The 21,298-nt window shown below is 39.1% G+C and overlaps 1 protein-coding gene across 3 annotated transcripts in view; it reads left to right on the top strand.

Moving 5' to 3' along the window:
* IFNGR1 (interferon gamma receptor 1) overlaps positions 1 to 21,062 on the top strand; it is a 29,726-nt gene extending 8,664 nt beyond the window's left edge. For all 3 annotated transcript variants that reach the window (XM_055809868.1, XM_055809866.1, XM_055809867.1), the window contains 6 exons: positions 5,385 to 5,499; positions 5,902 to 6,074; positions 7,464 to 7,615; positions 8,336 to 8,513; positions 9,569 to 9,684; positions 16,158 to 21,062. In XM_055809868.1, coding sequence (XP_055665843.1) covers positions 5,385 to 5,499; positions 5,902 to 6,074; positions 7,464 to 7,615; positions 8,336 to 8,513; positions 9,569 to 9,684; positions 16,158 to 16,652 — 1,229 coding nt within the window. In that variant the 3' untranslated portion in view covers positions 16,653 to 21,062. The remainder of the gene's footprint in view (positions 1 to 5,384; positions 5,500 to 5,901; positions 6,075 to 7,463; positions 7,616 to 8,335; positions 8,514 to 9,568; positions 9,685 to 16,157) is intronic.
* The last annotated feature ends 236 nt before the right edge of the window (positions 21,063 to 21,298 follow it).

Below are 21,298 nucleotides of genomic sequence, written 5' to 3'. Positions count from 1 at the left end.
CATTTGGTTTTTAATTTCCTCCCGCATGCATTTCCTTCCTGTCCGCTGTGCAAGTTTGCTGAAGATGTTCAGACTTAAATACATTAGTTAACTGCACATTGAGAAGGTACTTGGTAATATATATTCACACACACAACCCCCCACAGTAGTCACACCTGCTGAGGTCTTGGCCACCAATATGGGAGCAGAGGTCTGGGTTGTTTGTATATGAGGAAATAAGTATTCATGCTTCTGAGTTGTGTATGTCGATTATAAACTGATGCAAGTGTGAATTTGCAGAGATACTGTGTGGTTGCATTCCCACATCTGCTCTCTACTAAACGTTCAACTTCTGGCATTCCCACATCTGTTCTCTATTAAATGTTCAACTTCTGGGTCACCCTGTGATCATACTTGTTTGCTTCCACCCCTCCCTTACTCCTATCCTTTACTTTCCAACATTCCAATTCTTTATCCTCAAAATCCAAGTATGCTTCATTTCTTATAGTACTCTTTAAAAAATTGTTAATCTGACTGGTGTACCTTTGCCTCTTATTCCTTTATTCTATGGATGTAGGGCTGCTGTCTGAAGTTCCTCTTACATTGTTCCACAGTGCACGTAGACAATTTAATTTCTGTATTTCTGTGAGAAAATTGTTCTTGCTGACGTCCGTTTCCTTTGTCAGCCACTATTGCAGTTTTACAAGGCAAGGTGAACAGAGCTAACTGGATGGAAATCACTGCGTTTGAATTTTGAACTGGAGGCGAGCTAGAGCTTTAGTAATGCATCATGATGTGAATTTCTTCTCACTGTTTGAATTTGCATGCTAAGTGTTGCTGCATTTATGCTTATTATAAGTTAAGAGTTTCATGTTTAAAGATGCCCATTGTGGCACTAGCCACTATAATCTTTCTGCAGTTGTGCCTGCTGAACAACATAGAACAGAGCGTAACGTGTTTCAAAAATTAATGCTTTTTTATGGGTTAAGTAAAACAGTGTTCACATTGCGGCATTATAACTGGAAAAATGCAGAAATACCGTCAATGAAGATCTGAAAATCTGCAGTGTTCTCTATGGTCTGTAGTCTTGACGCTGGAGTGGAATGGAGGCAGGGGTGTCCCAGGGCTCTGTCTCTGTGCTGGCTGGAGGAAGAACCATTAGCGGTCAGATGGGCAGCCTGAGTAAAGGGGCTGTGAGCTGAACAATGAAGACCACTTGATAGGCTAGGGAGGGGCAAGCAGGGGAGATAACAAATCTGAAGAAAGGGACTGGAGTTGCCTGCCCACGGGGTTAAAAGGTGACCTTCATGGGTGATGCAAAGTTGATCCATTTTCCATGCCTGTTTTGAGGTCTTTTGGTCTGAACTATTGCAGTGCTGAGCAGTCACTTCTACATCTTAAGCTGCTGTCACTTGCGTGAAGCTTCTGTATATTATTGCTGAATTACCTGAAGGGTAAGGTCCTTGGTCACTCATATTGGTTAGGCGAGGTTTGCAGGTAGGGGTAGTCTTCTGTGAAAATAACCAGTGTAATTAGGGAAAGGAGATGAGTTTTCAGGCTTTTTTTGGCTTTAAAGTAGAACCAGAAAATCTCAAAAATAAATACAAGCGAGAACAATTTACATTTGACTTTACTACATATCCATTAGACCACTTGATAGATGGCAGGGCTGGTACCTCTAGAGAGTAAGGGAAGTGGTAGATGGAGTAATAAGGTGTCATCCCTTAGAAAAAGAGGGAGATGATTCTTGGCTTGTGAAACAGAGAGGTTAATGTGGTGAGAGGAGGTGTGCTATAAACCTATGTCTTGACTGGCTTTTGTTTGTAAGTAGAGTTACAACTTTTAGCTTCTCAACTTGTGCTGAAAGGTGCCCTTTAGGTCTATCTGGAGGATATGGAGTGAAAGATCTGAGAGGGAGATAGTGCTTTGACTGATTTGATCACTGAAAGAAAAGTTGTTAAAAGCGAGGATGAAAAAGATGAGCTGATGGTGTATGTAAACCTGTTCCTGTAAGTGATCAAGGCCGACGTGGTGATGATGTTCCTGATGGCTGTTAAGGTGGTTTATATGGTGGCATAGTTGTGAAGAAAGTTGTCTTTTCATGATGAAGGCTTGTTTTCTGCTAGTTCCTTTGTAGTCTCAGAGCTGGAGCACGTGAAAAATAGCCTCTGGATGGAATTAGGTCGAATAGTCTGTCATGGAGCTGCAGGGGCCTGACTTGGTAGATGCTTTTTATTCTAGTTGGTCAGTCAGCGTTCACAAGTATTTCAGAGTATTGCATTCCCATGGCACTACTCTCCCAATTCATACTTGTGCCCAGTGTTACTCCATCCCAGGTGCAGAATCTGGCAGTTGGACTTGTTAAATTTTCATTCCATTAATCATTGTCCAATGCTCCAATCTATCTGGTTCCCTCTGTAAGGCATCTTGTGCCTTGTGACAGTCAACAGCACCTCCCAGTTTAGTATCATTGGCAAATCTGCTAACGGTGCATTCAGCTGCTGCATTCAGATTTTTGGTAAAAATTTTGAACAGAACAGGCCCTAGAATTGAGCCCTGAGGAATACCGCTGGTGACCGGTTGCCATCCAAACATAGCCCCATTCACTACACTCCTTTGAGCCCTGCCATACAGCCAGTTCTTCTTCCAGAGCACCAGGTACCTGCTCATCTTGCAGTTGGACAATTTGTCCAGAAGAGTGCTGTGAGGGACGGTATCGACAGCCTTACTAAAATCCAGAAAAACACTTTATCTACTGCTTTCCCTTCATACACTAGACGGATGACTTTATCATAGAAAGATATTGAATTAGTTAAACAGGACTTCCCTTCTGTGAACCCGCATTGACTGTGCTTGATGATTGTATAGTTCTTTAAACGTCTTTCAGTAGCTCCTGGTATGATCTTTCCCATAATTTTCCAGGTACTGAGGCTGGACTAAGATGTCTGTAGTTTCTTGGGTCTTTTCCTCATGCTCTTCTTGTAAATTGGAATAGTGTTGGCTAGCTTCCAGTCAGCAGGGACCTCCCCAGACCTTTGGTAGATCCAGAGGGGTCCTATTGTAATATCTGCTAGCTCCTTCAGTGCTTTGGGGTGAATCCCATCAAGCCGTATGGACTTGTGGACATTCAGCTGATACAGCTGTCCCCTTAACGATTTCAGTGTCCACAAACAGTGAAACACTGTTGCTGCACTCGGGGTCTTTGACTCAGAGGACTGGGCATCCCAAGGTCTGTCAGTATTATTGCGAGACTGAGGCAAAAAAACCCTCAACATTGAATGCCTCTGCTTTTTCTTATCCCTGTTAGCCAGGTGACCATCTTCAACAAGTATTGGTCCAATGTTTTCCTCAGACCTCCAATTGCTATTAATGTACTTAAAAATGCCTTTCTTGTATCTGAAACAACATGCCAGTTTTAACTCTAGTTCAGTATTGGCCTTTTGTGTCTTGTTCCTACGAACCATGACTCTGTAATCTTCCTGCAAAGATTATTTGTTTCCAGAGATTGTGCAGTTTCTTTTTCCTCAGGAGCTCTAAAAGGAGTTCCCTGTTCAGCCAGGCTCATCTGCCCTGCTTCCTATGACACCATGGGATTGCCTACTCCTTCTAAAAGATGAATCTTAAAAAAGATCTAAAAGAAGCCTGCTGCTTGTAAAAGATGAATCTTAAAAGCTGACCAGCACTCATGGACCCCCAGGCCCTCAAAAGCAGATTCTTGGGGAACACTACTAAGTGGCTCCCCGAGTAGCTTAGTTTTCTCTCCTGAAATCACGGGTAGCAACTCTATGTACAAAATAAAACAAAAGTGTGGGGGTGGGAGGAAGAACAAGGGAGGAGAAAGCAGAGTGGTATATAATGGCATAACTATAAACATGCATAAAAGTCATGTAGCTTCTACTGGCTGTTCAGATGTGTTCTGAGATTTCATTTTCACTCTTGCTAAGCATAGTTTTATTTGTATAATAGTACAAAAAAGTAAAATTATGTAAGGCTTACTACAGTGTGCCTTAAAACTAAATATTTGAAGGAAGATTTGTGTGCTTTGACACCTCTTCTGTCAACTTGTCACCTTTTTTTTTCTTGTGGTTGAGAATTTGATGATTGTGTTCCTTTTTTCCAGTAACTGAAATACCACTTTTGTAGTTATTGAAACGTAACTAAACCACAGCAGCATTTGCAGAGTAATGTGTTATGTGTGTAAAATCTTCGTGGTTAATAGCATATTTCAGCCTCTGTGTATTACTTTCCATAGAGTGTTCTCTGTGGTCTTGTTCTCAAGATGTGAAAATTGTTTACTTTCCCCTCAATATATCGCAGAGTGAAATTGGAGCAGTTGCTTTGTGTACAAACAGCAGCCTAGAGCAGGTCAAATATGAGTTACCAGTCATCGTTTTACAAATGCTGTATCAAGAGAATATTAAGGATGCCAAATCAGACATTGAGAAGCTAAGAAGTAACAATTAAAATAATTTGTGACCTTCACTTTCTTTTTCCTCCTTCAGAACACCATGTGACAGCCTTCCATAGGTAGAACACTGTGTAGTTTTCCTTCCCCTGCAGCTGCTCCCTCCATATCCCTGCCACTGTTGGTGCTTAGAACAAGAGCTTGGTGTATGGGGGAAACATCAGTGCTGCTTTTTATTCTTGTATTGCTTACCTAGTTGCCTCTGACTTTGTTTACTAAATGTACTTCAAATGCTTCCCTGTATATGGAACTACATTGGAGCTTCAGTGTTCAAATTCCTTACAAATGTTAGTATTTTTATCATCACAGCTTTCTAAAAATATTGCTGGAGTGGTAGAAATGGCATTGTCAGAAATCCACCTTGAATCCAGGCTTTCCCCAGCAGGCCTGTTGTCTGTTGGCAAGGCAGTCAGGAGATGGTCTGTGCTCCAGGAGAGTCCTGCTCCATCCTACCCTGATACTGCAGCTTTGGTGTGTCTGGCTTCTCCCTGCTCCCAACCCCTCAATTCAGTTTCTGAAGAGCAAGAGAAGTAGAGAAATCTACAGGAGCTGGGCTCATCTCCTCTAACTTCAGTAAATTCATACTGTCGGTCTTGCTGGTATATCTGTGTAATATCAACACAGGGGTATAATTGTCACAGCTTATCAACCTGATACTGGCTATCTGATGGACTTGCTTTCAGTGGGCCCGGTTTATCTGAGGTTCTGGGTTGTGGACAGGAAGCAAGCTGTCTCTGTAGGAGAGAAGAACAATAAATCAGCTTGCAGGGCCCATATCTGTTTGTACTGGTGACAAACTGGTTCATTTGGGGGGAAGTATTTGTGATTTTTATGTTTTAGTTTTTCCAAATATTGCCTTTTCCAGATAATCTAGAGAGATATTTGGTTCTTATTTTTGACTAGGTCTGTTATCAAAGTGCGATTTTTCTATTTCTTCCAGTGCCTTTACCAACACAGATTGTAGTAACATCTGAAAATTTCAAAACCATCTTATATTGGCAGTACCCACCTATGTCTGAAACTCCTCGTTTTATTGTGGAAATCAAACCCTACATGTAAGTTCTTATTCTTATTTCCTGTACCTGATGTTCTCTAGAAGCGTATAAAAGCAATCGGTGCATGGTAAATTCTTTTATTTCTGTGTGGGGAAGTCATTAGGGTGGAGGTTACGTAAGTGTAAAATAAAGCAAAATTTGTCAAGTGACAGGATGGTTGAGGCTGGCAGGGACCTCTGGAGGTGTCCAGCCCCCTGTTTGAGCACGTTAGCCTAGAGCCAGGTTGCCCAGGACTGTGTTCAGATGGCTTTTGAATATATTCAGGGATGCAGACTTCACAACCTCTCTGGGCAACCTGTGCCAGTGCTTGGTCACCCTTATAGATATTTTGTCACAGGCAGTGTATTGTACAGTGTTGTGCAGCTGAAATTGTATTAACTATTACTTGATCTGTTTCTACAGTTTAGGTCACTATAAGATCATCTCCACGTGCATGAACATTTCAGCTCATTTTTGTGATCTCTCAAGGGAAATACGTGAGCCTTTTGCCTCTCACTGGCTTCGAGTTAAAGCTGTTGTTGGGTCACAACAGTCTGACTATGTTGAGACGAGTGAATTTATTTTGAGAAAGCATGGTAAGTTCCATCATAAACTAAACCTTGTAATATTTTCCCTAAATTTAAAAAGGTAGTAGTTATCCTATTTGCTGTATTATTTTGTCTCATTTGGGAGTACCAGAAAGTCAGGATTCCAGGGTGAAATAAAGTATGATGGTTGTTCAGTAGGAACTTCTGTAGTTCTGCTTCTGTAAGGACTTGTTAGCCCTGTCACTGCAGCATCTGGATATTTTTTTCAAAACTTCTAAAGGCAAGAAGGTAATGCTGATGGTGCACTCTTGTCCATCCTTCCCATACTCTTGCTTGGTGTCCCAGACACCAGTTTATGGTAGGGAACTGCCACTGGGAGCTGTGGACCTTTAGGTAATATTCAGGTGGTTGGTGATGCCTTGCTTGACACTATAATCCGATGTACTGACAGCTTTGGGTGTCTAGATGCTATCCAGAAGCTATGGGAGTCCACTGTAGCTGAATAAGTAAGTTACTCATTGTTCACATGAACCCTTTGGGCTGCTTTGGGAGAAATCATAGGTTTTCATATCAATATTGTAGGAGTAAATTGTATGTCTGGACTCCGGGACAACCTGTCCAAAGCAGCATGGCAGGCCCCAGTGTTGTGTGGGACAGTATGTGTGTATGCAAAGCAGACACAACAGAGTGAGGAAAGACTGAGAGACTTCCTCTTGTACTTGCTCCATTCTCAACGTACAGCTTTCAGGCAGAACATTGCCCATGCGCTTCTCCCTGACTTGGACTGTGCTTTACCCAATGCTCCCATGACTTGGAATCAGTGACTGGTTTCCAGTGTTTGACGAAGGGACAGAAATCATGGTAATGTTGAGTTTGATAGTTTGTAGAAAAGTGGTAGCCATGCATGGAGGAGAGGGACAAAATAGTTTTCCCATTGAACAAGAAACTTACATGTTCAGTCAGATCATTAGGCACAAAAAATTAATGTAAGCTATTGCAACAGCAAATCGGGCTTCCTAAGTACTGTTGCTCAAGATGAGATTTGTTTAGATTTTCAAATAGCCTTTGTTTTGGTACAGTATGGTTTAGCTCAGTGTGATTTATTTTTTTGTTCTGTTCTTGTTCACACATATATGTTTAATTGGTTTGGGGTTTTTTGTTGTTAGTGAGCTGAATTTTTATGTCCTTATGTGTATAGGAAAGCTGGGTTGCTTAGCAGTGAAATTCTGCACGGACAGTTTCTATCCTGGAAGCAGATTCATGAATGTGTCCAAATGCCTCCATTACTTCTAAGTGTCACAGCTATACAACATTAATAGCATTGAAATAAACATGTAATTCTTCTCCAATCTCTGATTAATTTTGGGAAGCTAACTATAAATAGCATATTTTATGGTAAAAGCTTTTGCCTAATAGCAAAGGCGCAATGTGTTGCAGGAAAAATGGGACCACCAAAACTGAATCTCTCAAGGCATGACGATAAAATCATAGTTGATATTTACCATCCTGCATTCCCATCTGTGGAGCTTCTTCCTTGGATTGAACAAGAGCTCACGTACTTGGTGACTTTTTGGGATAGTAAAAAACAGGTAAGTACCAAAATGAAAACTTCAAATTACGACGACTTGTTTACCTTAAATGCATAAACAAGGGGTTCACTCCTATGGCATGCAGAGCCAACAGATACCAAGAAAATAGTTGAACGTAATGTAGGACTACTGCCCTAAGATGTCAAGTGCATCATACTGGGACTGGAAGGTCTGGTTTTTATTTGTCCAAATGGGTGTCTTAGAACAACAACATGATTCTTGCATTATGTGTGTGTGAGACAGTTACTTTTTCCTGTTCTATTGCTTCTGCATATATGCTAAAACATTGGTAACTTTACTTGTGCCCCTTTCACTGGTCTAGACAGACCTTTCATTTAGGAAGATTATCTTTTAAGATAGTGATACCACTTTATTTAGTAATCATGTGAGTAGTAAAGAGGGTGAACTTGAGGAAAATGGTAGTAGGTATGTTTGTTTATAGTTACCTATTCATATGTATCCAGCTATATGTGCATTAGGAATGCACATCTAGACTATCAACAGCACAAATTTTAGCTGAAAGCACTATGATGTAATCAAATACAGCATCTTAAGGTAGCTCATAAGCTGTTAGCCAAAGTTCACAGAGCTTTTGCGAGAGACATAGATGATGTAGAAACCACATGTAATGGTGTGCTAACATTTTTAGAAGTGTTGGAAGGTACTGTAACATTTATATTGTTATATCAAATGATGTAACGTGACTTTTGTTTTTTGCAGGTTGAAGAAGTGTTCCCTGAAGACAACTGTACGGTGGATAAATGTAGCGTCAGCATCCCAATTCCTGCTGAAGGTTCCACTTACTGTGTTTCAGCAAAGGGAAATTTTTATGGTGGTCTGATGGTTGGTGCCCCATCAGACGAAAGCTGCATTCATGTTCCTCTCAAGCAGATATTGAGTAAGAGGATTCTAAATATTAATTAAGGACATCCTGAGTCTGACTAGAGATCTGATCTAAGTATTCAGGCTCTGATGTAGCCATGGGAAGTCTTGGTTGCCTGTGGGAGAATATGAAAACAGGGAAGGCATGGTTATTCTTTTGCAAGTGCACTTCCCGGTTCTGAAGACCTTTAAAGATCATGTATTATTTTCAAATAACTGACTTTCCTGGATGCTTTTTATGCTTCATTGGTATTACAAAGCTTGTTTCCATTGCATCTGATCATTGGTGTAATTAAGAAATGACAAATGGACCATTCACCAAGTTAGACGGTTTTCAGAAGCCTTGTCTCTCTTCTAGCAAATGGCTTTTTGCTCAGCATCATCACTGAGGAAAATCTATATACTTTCCTGAGTTTGAGCAACTGTAAACTTGTCATAAAATTGAGGTATTAATGTCTTAATTAAAGAGAACAAAGGCAGCTGGTGATGCAGTGTTATATCTCTGGTAAGCTCTTACAAAAATTTTAATGCTACTTCATTATGGCCCAAAACTTCACTAGAGAAAAGAATTGTTAGAAGCAGTTGTATTTGTTCTTTAATGACCAAAAGCAGTGGTATGATTGAGGAGAAGGAAATTAAAGAGAGTTAGACTAGTGGAATCTTACTAGTAATAGTTTAAAATTCTATGGTTTGGAAGATTTTGTATTTTAACTTTATTGTACATAGAGTATGTGTAATATGTCAGTTAACATGCTATCACATGAAAAACGTACAAATGTATTCATCCCCATCTGTCACCTCTAAGGAACAAAAAATAAGTTACAAAATTCCTTTACCTCTATAAAAACATGGTTGTGTTTATAAAAAATGAAAATCTTCTGTCAGTCTAACTATTTGCTTGTTACAATGCTTTATCTATAAAGTTTTCTTGAGTGAAAAAGGTGGTAAATTGACAAATTCACACATTGCAGCTAAGCATTCTGAGCTATTCCTTTTGGAAATTATTCTAAGTGGTAAGAGCAGTGGTTTATTTTTCCAAACTCCCTAACAGATTTTGTTCTGACTTCTTAGGCATACAATATATCAACATTCTGTTTGGTGTTATTCCGAGCCTGAGTCTAATGTTGATAGTGTGTTGTGGCTACAAGAAACTAAGGAAGAAGAACATAAAGCTGCCTAAGTCTTTGGTAGGTTCTGACTTCTTATCTATGTCAGATTTTTAATATCCAAGTAAACTTTTATTACTGTAACATCTTTATGCCTGTCTCTCTCTCTCTCTCCTTTTTTTTTCTAACTGTGGTCTCATAGATATTTAGGGCTTACACCGGTCTAATATTCTGAACAGCCTCTGCAACCAGATGCATTGTACTTGTTTTAGGTTAGACTTCAGTCTCTTTTTAACTGTAGCAGCAGTAGTTGGTCTGGTTTGAGAACTTAGTTCTTAAAACCTCAGTGTGTGTACATAGGCAGGTTTGTATTCATTCTGGAGGCAGAGACACAGAACCACAGAATTGCTGAGGTTAGAAGAGACGCTTTGAGATAGTCCAACCCTTTTGCTCAAGCGGAGTCAGCGAGAACATACTGCCCAGGACTTTGTCCAGATGGGTTTTGAATACCTCCAAGGAAAAAGACTCCACAACAGCTCTGGGCAACCTATTCCAGTATTTCAGCATCCTCACAGTAAAAATGGTTTTCTTGCGTTCAGATAAAATTCTGTGTTTCAGTTTGTGTCCATTTCCTCTTGTCCTGTTACTGGACACCTGTGAGATAACCGCAGCACTTAGCAGTAATGACTTATTCTTAGCGATGTGCAGAGTAAGGGGAGGAGGGGAGTGATAGTGCCATAGGAGGAGGGAAGAAAATCTAGGGGAGATCTGTTCTCACACTGAGCAGTCAGGGAAGAGGTCAGCAGCTGCTCTACCTTAAAAGCTCCCTGTAGCCATCTTTAGGAAGTGGAGTGGATGTGACTTAAAGAGCAGCAGCACTTCTTGCTTTCACATCAGGCAAGAGTATCTGACAGGCATAATGTCCTCCTGGTGTCTCGTTGGTCACAGCAACTGAGCAATCAGCAGCAGTTGAAACAACTTTCAAGAACTGCCATGTGAGGCAGTAGTAAATGGTAATCTCAGTGGATGCAAGAAAACTCATAAGACTTCTATAGAGAAGAGGTAATGATCTTTAATTCCACGTTTTTCAACTTCAAGACCCTTAAAAATGACTGCTTCATAGCACGTGCGTAGCTCAGTGCCCAAGATCCCCTGGAGCCTGCTTTCTCTGAAACAGACTATTAGGAGGTGAGATTGCGGTGACTGAATGGATGGGCTTGGATAGGTTACATTGTAGTAAGCAGTAATTAGTGCAGCACAAGATGATTTGTCTCATTCTAAAATGGTACGTACTTCTGGTCAGACAAAGCACTCTAAAATCCATGTTTCTTTCCATAGACTGTGACAGAGCCATAAGACTAGTTCAGAGATAGCTATTCACACTGTAGACTTTAAAAAAATTCAGATGAAACCTCTCTGATGGAATCTACAGCTAGACCCCAATGACAAAACACAGGCCTGCAGAAAAAGTGAGACACTACAGTTTTTTTTCATGCTCACACCAGTATGTAACTGTCTAAATCTATTAGCATCATGTCCTACATACAAAAATTACTCTGTGTGTGTGAAGACTGCTCATTATAGCAAGACAGCTCATCCAGAATGACAGTGCTGTTGCTCAGTGAATTCATAGTTATTCTGGCTTCCCAGTACTACTGTGGTATTGTATCTAAGGGATGGGGGGAAAAAGATGATCACACGAATAGAATGTGTGCTCCTGAACTCCTGTGAGCTTACTGATGCGTGCTCCAAGTTCACGTTTTAGCTCACCTTGTAGAAATTAATTTGTGTGCCCATATTCTCACTTTACTGGGCGATATGTCATCTTGTGATTCCTAGGTTCCAGTGTACAGTGTCCAGTCTGGTTCACATGCTGCATCGTGTTTTGTTGTGAAGGAGCTGAGTAAAACCTACAACTGTTTATATATAAAGATTTTTACCTGGGTGGTCAAGCACTCAGACAACTACCCTGTGGCCTCAAGCCTGTCAGTGTTCAAGAAGCATTTCAACCAGCTCTTAGACGTATGGTTTAACTTCCAGGTTGCCCTGAGTCAGGGGTTGGACTCCTACAATCCTTGTAGGTCCCTTCCACTTCAGGATGTTTTGTGATTCTGTCCGTTTCCATTGAAGTTTTTAGTAACAAATATAAATTGTGGAGCTCATAAGGGTAGTTTCAGTACAGGTGATATGAATAATATGGGAATTTAAAATGAATAATAACTTATGATTAATTATTGATTATTTTGATTATTAATCATTTTAGGTAACGAATAATGTAAGTAATATGAATAATAAGTTTAATGATGCGAAGTTATCTCTGTAGGCTTCTTGGAGCTGAGAGCCTGTCGCTGACCTTTGAATTTGTACTAGATACTTTTTTCCATACAGGTTATGACCATTGTGCTTTACCCGAGCTTGTCTGAAAACGAAACATCTAGGCAGTTTTTCCATCTGTTAGAAGGCTAGGCAAGGTATCCTAACATAGGTCTACTGCCTTCCGGTGATCTGCATTCCGGCAGCTTTAAGTAGGTGCTAAAACATCATTTGAGTGACTTTGGGTGAGTTGGAATTCTCCAACAGTAGGAAAAATAAGAAACAGTAACCGTCAAGCAGCTGTCTTTGTGAGTCTCACATACCCAAAGAAAAGAATAAAAATAGCCATTGCCATTTAGATCTCAAGAATTTTTATATTGTCTTTTCTGTGCTGTTTGTGACTGCCAAGAATAACAGGTCGGTGACATACAGGTCCTACTTCCACATTGCAACTGTCTTTCAATATGAGTGTTGAATGATTACCTTCATCAGAGAAAATGTCCATTTAAATGTTTTAAACATCCTTACTCATAGTAGGATCCTACTGGGAATATGCATCTAGTGAAATGGGACAGATTCTTTTACAGGACTTCATCATGCTAGTCTTCTGCTGGGTTACAGGAATCTGATGTTTCAGTAGTGCAGCTGTAGTTAGAACTGTCCATTTTCTTTCATTTCTCACAAAAGATATTTCAAGAGGCTGTCTCCTTCCACCCGCCATCTTCAGTCATTCCAGTTTGTCCTGTAGTAGATATTTGTTGTAAGATTTGTGGTGAGATTTACTCACTTTAAAAGGAGCCTGGCTTTAATTTACTGATGTGCTGTGGGTGTCATCTTATGCTTATGCCCATGTCTTTTTTTCAGTGCCTTACCTTTAAATGGTGGCAAATATTTTAGTGGGTAGAAAACACCCACTCTATAAGAGAAGGACTCACTGAAAAGCATCAACTTAAATTTTTTTAGCTCATACTTCAGTTTTCTGCTATCTGCTGGTGCTTTTTCTGAGCCTTACATGACGGGAATGTCAAGGCTGTGTTTTCTCACAGTATTCGTAGAACACTTACGATATTCATGGAACATTTAAGAATTTTCTTTGTGACTCTGGCTTTTTTAGTTGTACAACGTATTTTTGATTTGGAGAAACTGTAATTGTTCCTGTAAATTTTGACTGACTTGGCACAAATAATTGTCACTTCACTAGAGAGAAGCTGCTTCATTAGCTTTTGTGAAGATTTTTACTTTCTTCTGTGAGTGTCCATAGGGCAGTAACAGTCTCCTGTTTCTACATTTGCACAGTATTAATTTCTTGTGGAGCCATGCAAAGGCCATGCAGATTTTGTCAAGGTTTTTCAAACTCTCTTCCAGAAATTGTGCACCTGAAAATTACTAGGAATTTTTAGGTGGACAAGCCCTTAGAAAAAGAAACAAGCTGCTGATTACCTTAACTCTTAAGGATTCCTTGGGATATGTTATTTGTAGATAACCTTGAGCTTGGCTTCCACTGGTTTAATCTCCTTAGTCTGTTGAGACAGTGAAAGACCTGAAAGCTCAGGTGCTGTCATTGGAGACAGGAAGATACCTGAGCACCTACATGTGCCAGGAAGTCCTGCAGACATCCAGCTTAAGCTCACTGACTGTCAGTTTGCTAGTATTAGATAATGTACACAAAAGAAAAATATTAACTTACCTATGGTAAATAATTGTCTTCAAATAGCAACCATATCTTAATAACCTTTGTTACTTGAGATGCTTCTAATGGAATTCCGGTTAGTGTAGTAAGCTGTGATTCTTCTCTTTGAAGCCAGAAATAACTGCATGAATTGCTACACTTTCTTGTAGTCATGACTCAGTGACTCTTAAAGAAATTTTGGTACCAAGAAATCCATGAGTTTTTTCTGGTGGCTTCCTGCTTTCATGCAATGGAAGTGTCTTTGCACCACCTTGCTTTAGTCAAAAACTCAGCAAGAGAAAAATGTGTTTCCTTTTTGAGAACAAAAGTACTGGATGTAGTTGTATAGAGAGTACTTAACTTTATCTTCAGGATCTATCTTTAAACATCACCAGCTGGCACTGTGAAATGCAGAACCTGCGCAGAGTACAAGGCATTTTCTTAACACATTTTAGGACTAATATTTTAAACCATGTGAATATCCTAAAAGGACAGAAACAAGGACTCATTGATTTTTGGTTTTAACTTTAGTATAGCATGTACCTGTATGGGGAGAAATGGGAAGTGGTAAATGCAGCTTTTAGCTATAGTTTCTGTAGCATTTTGTTTTAATTCACATTCCTCAAGTGTTCAAGCTTGCACAGAGAATGATCTTCTCGTGTCATTTACTGTGTGACTGTTGGGAGTCAGATTTTTTGCTACCCCCAAAAAAACTACAGATGCTGGTCCCTTCAAGGTCAGTGTTTGTATAGCATAAGTATCCAATATTTTTTTCATATATCTGTATAAACAGGTTTTCAAAACGTACGTTAATCCTACCAGCTGTTCATAACATTTTCAGTATCTACACATTATCCATTGTATTCTGGTTTCTGTAGCTATCTCTTAAGCACCTGCTTCTTATGGATGGGTGGTTTCCATACATACTCATAGGAACTACTCTGAGTATTCTTTATATAGTACTCTGTTTCCAAATAGCAAAAATTAACATCCAGAAAGCATGATGGTTGAATGGCAGCTACCTTGTAGTGTGGTAGATTTTCTGTGTCAGGAGCCACCTTAATGCTCCTACTAGTTTTCTAGTAGCAGCCCTTGATTCCCAAGGGATCACCTCACCTTAGTGGTGCTAACACAGCTGTTTGTAAAACTCACTTAGATTACAAATAACTGCTCTCCATGGAGTGTGTGTTTGTTTTGTGGCGGCGTTGGTGTTTGGGTTTTTTCTGGTTGTGTGTTTTGTTTTTAAACTGGAGTAGTTTCATTGATCCAGCATAAGCCACATAACATCCACAGATATCAGAGCAGCCGAGGGAAAGGGTATGGGGCTGAAGTGGGAGATAAAGGCAAGTTCTAATGAAGTCAGCACACTGTGAAGGTATGAATATGGAGACTCGCAACCTTCTGATCAAGGAACACTCTTGAAAAGCACAGTCAGATTTGGTTGTATTTTGATGGTGCTCTCCGTTCTTAAACTAATACAGACTAAGAGGTTCTTTTTGCCTTTCTTTTTTGCTTTTCTTAACATTATTTTTCTCCCCCTTTCCTCCTTCTACCTACATCCCTTTCTTCTAAATTTGCCTCAACCTGTAGTTTGTCAGATTATGTTTTTTACTAAGTATCTAAAAAATGTGACTATGTACATTATAATAAGAAATCAGCTTGTTTTATCTTGACAGCCTGCGATACACATATATAGTGAATGAAGTTTGGAAAAGGATGCAATTCATTGAATAACCCTTTCTCCCTACGCTTTCTGTTAGCTTTTGGGAACACCATCATCCAGCTGAAAATTTACCCTACTGTTTTTCCTACATATTCTTGAAAACACCTTGGGGAAAAAAAACCAAAACACAAAAACAAGTCAGAAGAATCTGAACAGCCTGAAGGCATGTCAATAATCATTTAAAACAAGCTGGAGCCTGGCCATTGTAGGAATGTATGTTCTTCCTGGGGAAGGGTTTCAAAGTGTAACATAAAAGCTTGTCACAACATTGAGGGACTGCTTGGAGAAATAACTAGGAACACTTGAGCATAGATATAACTACTAGTATGTGTACAGGTTCTCATGTAATTTTAAAGATTGTTTTCCAAAGTTCACTTCTCTCCCGGTTGAGACAGTTGGCACAAAATACTACAGTCGTTACAAGTTGCACTCAATAGCTACAGAGTATGCAAGGTTTCCTCAGCTATTTGAAGAGCATTACAGCTTTTTCTTCCTTTGTTGTTTTCTTCTACATTACAGACTTCAAATGACTTAAAATACAGTGAATGACATGAATAGATTTGGTCCTTGCAAATGTGTCTGCACTTAGAAAGCATTTTTTTAGAGCTTGCATAAAAGTGTTAATGAAACAGTTGAAGTCACAGGTACAGGCTAATGACCTTGCCAGATTCTAATTTTGCTGATTTCTGTTGGGATTGGTTGTAACAACATTAAATATGTATTATGAACTTGTATCTTTTCTTTTTTTAACCTCTGAACTTTGACAGAAGATGAAGGCAATAAATTAGGAGACTATGTGGAACTCAAAGTGATTTATTATTTTTTGTTATTTTTTTCCCCGCATTTAAGGTCAGTGTCATAAGAAACCTGAACACAGACAGCATTCTAGAATCAAAACCAGACACAAAATACATATCTGTAATAAACTTCATGCCAGGCCAGACGGTGCTTCCAGTGAACCATGAAGTAACCTTGCTGGAGGTACAGCCAGAAGAAGAAACTGTTAGTCCTGAGAATTCCGGTGAAGGAGCATCTTCTGCTTTGGCTGATGCCTCTGGGGGAAGAACAGAAGAGGTGTCTCTGCAGGAAAGCACAGAGGAGGTATCTTCTGGTGATGAACAGAATCACAAAGTAAAAGAGAGTTATTTCATTTCTGACAGTACCCAAATGGATATCTGCAGTAGTTCTTCAGGTCCAGAGATTTCTACCACAGAAATGCCACAAACAGTTATTCCAAGCAGCTGTCTCAAGTTTTCTGGCTATGACAAGCCTCATGTTCCATTAGATATGCTGATAGATGTTGGTGAAGAGCAGCCTGTGATTGCTTACAGGCCAACTGACTAACTAGGATATCTGAAGTATTTAACTAGAACTCAGGAAGAACAGCATTACTGAAGGTTATGGAAGGTCTGGGTTATGTTACGGATGTCTGCAAGTTGTGCTTGTTGTGGTCCAACCAGAGTAACCAGTACACAACGTGATACAGTGGGATCCTGAAATAGGACTGAAACTAGTGCCTGAGAACACTGCAAAGTGAGGGGATGTTTCGTAACAACCACTTTCAGAAGTGTTTGTGTATAGGACATAACTCACTATTTCCTACTGAAATAGCGCTCTGATTTTTTAACTGTACTCTATGGAGAACAGACTTCAGGAAGGAGTATAAAACAGCAGCTGTGTCACTATTACCTTCTGTTTCAAATCCTTTTCAAAATTAATTCAATGAACATAATGCTTAAGAAATCCTTCACTTGGTTACAAGAGAGATGCACAAGAAATATGTGAGAGTTTTTGCCTTTATTAAAGGTATTACATTGCTTGTCTTTTTGAGTATTTTTGTATTAAAATGCTACTATTTCTTTTAAGTAAGGATATACCTATAACCTTTTCTTGTGTATCTTAAGAATTTAATTTTATGCCCAAGAACCAGTTATTAATAGTCTTTTTTGCAATTAGAAGTATGTACTTCTAGGATGGTTGCTTTGTACATTTCAGTGAGTAAACAATACTTTTTCTTTTGTAAGTCCTGTGACTAAAAAAGCTATTTTTGAAAGTGCTGTTATTTGTGTATAGCTGCATATAGTTTGGATCACCTAGATGCATTGTGTAACCTGTCATATTCTGGAAAATTCCTGTGTTAGCATGCTAGTTGATTGTCATTGGGGGGGAAAAAAGGTGTGTAATGGGTAGTTGCACAAATTCTTCAGAAGATGTTTTCAGAATTCAAAAGCCTGCTTGCCTTCGGAGTATTTCTATCCTAATTCTTACAGCAGTATGATTTTTTTTTAAAGAGAAATCAACAGGACTTCTTCCTAACATGTTTTCTAGCAGATTGTGAAAATGACTGCTGTTTTCATCTTTTTATGATGTAACTTGGGAACTACAGCAGATTACCTTCCTCTAAAAATACACCTTAAGACAATAGAAAAGTAGTGTGGTAAGTTACTGTCATCCGGCGGCCCTGTGAATTCTGTAGTGTGAGACTGTAGTTTTGAAAACTGAAGGATGAGGATTTTTTTATATTTAAAAATTTTCAAGTCTAATGCCTGCAGTCCAGTTATTTCCCTTTGGTCAAGATTTGATAGGTATTTTCTGTTTGTAAGAAGTGTTTACAGTAGTTCTTAATGAAGCTTAGTTTGGAAAAAAAAAAAGTTGTTTTCAGACACAAGGTGGGGCATTCATACAAAATTACGTCTTTGTTTTAAAAGCTATTTTTAAATGACGTTTTTGGAAATGTTTGCATGTTGTAGCAGGTGGTTTTAAAGCAAAACCAGTGTCACAGTACTTCTGTCCTCATGTTTCTCAGTGGCATGAATATTCCTAGGATAAAGTTAATTTATACAATTTTCTGGACTGTTTCCTTTCCTGCAGTTATGGGACATTAACCATTGTGGTTAATGTCCCATAACTACGTACATACTCAGTTCCTAAAGATTTAAAGACAATAGCTATTTTCCCTTCTCTACTCACAGAAATATAACAGATCAGTTAGCAGGGTTTTGGTAGTTTTAGGAAAAGCCAAATTAAATAGGTGAATTTTTATTGTTATGATGTAATGGAAAGCCCAGCTAGGAAGATTTCAGTATGTTAGCTGGCTTTGAAAAAGTTACTGCTGGATCTCACTACATTTGAACATAATGCAGAGACAAATCAATGTTACTTGGTTTTTGGGTTATTTGGGTTGAGTTCCTGAAGACAGTGCTGGTTAGGATCCACTAGTGTGTAGATATCTCCATTGCAGAAGTACAGAAAGTAACCCTCTTGATGTTGCGAGAAAGCTCTGAAAATCACAATTAACTTGCACTTGAACCTTCAGCTAAACCAACTTTTCATTTAATGTTTTGCCACTGAAGCCTGCTTTCAGCAGTCTGTCTACTAAGGAGGGGAGCAGCTGTGTCCTGTGCAGAGCTTGAAGTTGATGCCTTTTCTTTCAGACTTTCAGGTTTGTTGATAAATACAGATTGCAATAAGTGCCTCAAGACTAAATGTCAGTTAAGTGTTTTGGCTCACAGGGGAGAAACAGGGTGTTAAAAACTGTGAGGTTACCTTATTTTTTGGGAAGAAGTTTCTGATCAGACAGTTTGCTGAGTATCTTCTTTGCTACTACTCAGAGTATTTAATTTTATTGTAATTGATAGCTTGTTTTCAATTTGTCAGTTTTGTCCCCAAAAAAATATGTTGCTGTTATCCAAGAAGATCAGGAATTTGCCATAGTAGTCATTCCATTTGGTATATCTGCCTCAAAACTATTTCAGAAGTATGTAATTTCTTGGAAATTTATATATAAAATATACATTAATAAAATAGATTTACGTTATTAACAGTATATTAAAATCCTGGCACTTTTAGGAAAATTATTAACTAGGACTTGGCCTCTTAAATTTGTGTGAACATAAGAGATCACAAAGTGTTTTCTGTTCTGGAAGGTTTTCCTTTGCTGCCACATTGGAAGAGGAATGGTGGTTTTTTTGCCTATGTCAGGGCAGATAGATGCATTTTAAAACCAAGTGACACTCATATTTTTTTTCCCTTCCCCCTGCAATACTACTGTATTGTACGTTGTCCCAAATCTTTCAAGTCGTGTGGAGTCTTCTGTGAGTAAAAGAGACCAGCCAGGTGCTAGGATATAATTAAGGACAAGGATGTTAAGATTAATCAGAAATGACACTGAAAATATATCACGAGCATACGGGGAAAATTTGGCATGGGGCAGTTAGTTCCAGAGTAACAGTGCCCTTCCGTTATATGTAAGCTGAAAATCAAGCACAGGAGTATGAGTGCTTTGTGCTATGCAACAGATGCATACACGTGAACAACTGACCTCTTGTAACTATCACAAGGTTAAATGTATTTTTTAATGAAAATTTCTGAACTGTGATTACAAAAGCCACTGAATTGTTGCCTTCCCTGTGCAGGTTTGTTTTCTGTGTGCTCTGTACTTAGCAAGTAGCGGACAGCACAGGAATAGTTTAGATATTTAAATTGCTCAGGCCGGCTTGCAAGTTTTATAATTGTGAAATAGAGAAGTTTAAGGGTGTGCAAAGCATCGTATTCTTCTGTTAGCTGTGACTAGCTGAACACGTGAGGCCACCGTGAGACCAGAACGTGTTCCCTGGGTTAGTAAGCTCTATTTCCCCCAGCCTTTTTTCTAGCAGTTGCTAGTAGTGGTACCAAGAGAGAGCCTAAAAACAGGGCAGGTGCCTGATGGTGTTTCTGCTAGGATATGACCCAGCAGCCTACAGTGTGAGGACTTCTTGGGACAGGGAACATGGAAATGCCTTTCTAGGTGCAGCTAGTTGGCCTTGGGTGAGCAGCTCTGTAATACCAAATACCTGTGCCATGTGGTTTGGAAGCTGTCAGGTAGTAGTTATCTATGCATTTTCACTTAACTACTAAAGTTTAAATTTATAAATTAATATTCTTGCAATGAAGTAGTAATTTGCTTAAGCTTCTGGATATTCGTTAGCACCTTGACATGGGATATCAAAGTGCCTGACACAGGTTCAAAATCAGCTGGTATTCATCCCTTTGATAGACATAGCAGCTATCCAGTATGACGTGTAGAAATTTTCATCACTTCAGGCTGTTTCAGGTCGTTTTTATTCTTGGCTGCTCAGCATTCCTCCCTTCCTTTCTCCTAAAGATGATTTGGGAGATGATGGAATGTAGGACTCCAAAACAAAATATAAAAAACCAAAAAAAAAAAAAAAAAAAGACTTAAAAAACCCCTATATCCTTTGTAAGAGAAATTGCACCAGAAAACTTTGGCCTAATCCCTGACAACATTTCTAAGAGCTTCCTTAGTTCTTGTTTTTTCATGGACATTTTAACCTTTTATTATGAGATCTGCATTTAACAATGAAGTATTGTGGTAAAGCTGCGTGCTGGCACAGAAGCATCAGATGTTCTTGTTTTATGATTTTTCCACATAAATCTGTAATGTAGTTTAAAAAAACCATTCTTGTCAAATCCACTGACATCTGTGGAAACAAGACATCTTGTAGTGTCCCGGTTACTTAGAACACACATGCATATTTATATGTAGTCCTTCACTAGTTAAGATTGCTGGACATGAAACTTGCATGAGAAGAGCTGTTTTTCTCAAGGCTGGAAATAACTGGTTGCTCTGAAGTGGTGCCATGTGAACAATTTAGGATTAGTAAATAAGAACTATTGTACTTAATTCAAATTAATAGTTTCAGCATGTCTTAAAAAAACAAAAAAAACCAAAAAACCAAAAAATCAACCCACCCCCCCCCCAAAAAAAAACCAACCCAAAAAACCCCAACCAAAAAAACACACAACAAACCAAAGAACCTTTCATCTTATAAAATAGGTGACCTGCACAGATTTCTTCAGCGTGGTTTTTAAACACCAGTCCTTTAACTGTGAAGCCCTTGTTTATTAATACGCTTTCTGTATTCTCTAAATGAATGCATTCGTTGGGCTAGGTGGCACCTCCAGGGGTTTGTGGTTCATTCTTCTCCCTA

Source organism: Falco peregrinus, chromosome 7 (assembly GCF_023634155.1).
Source record: "Falco peregrinus isolate bFalPer1 chromosome 7, bFalPer1.pri, whole genome shotgun sequence".
Lineage (NCBI taxonomy): Eukaryota > Metazoa > Chordata > Aves > Falconiformes > Falconidae > Falco > Falco peregrinus.
The sequence above is the reverse complement of the archived record's forward strand: the minus strand, read 5'-3'. Positions and strand labels throughout refer to the sequence as shown.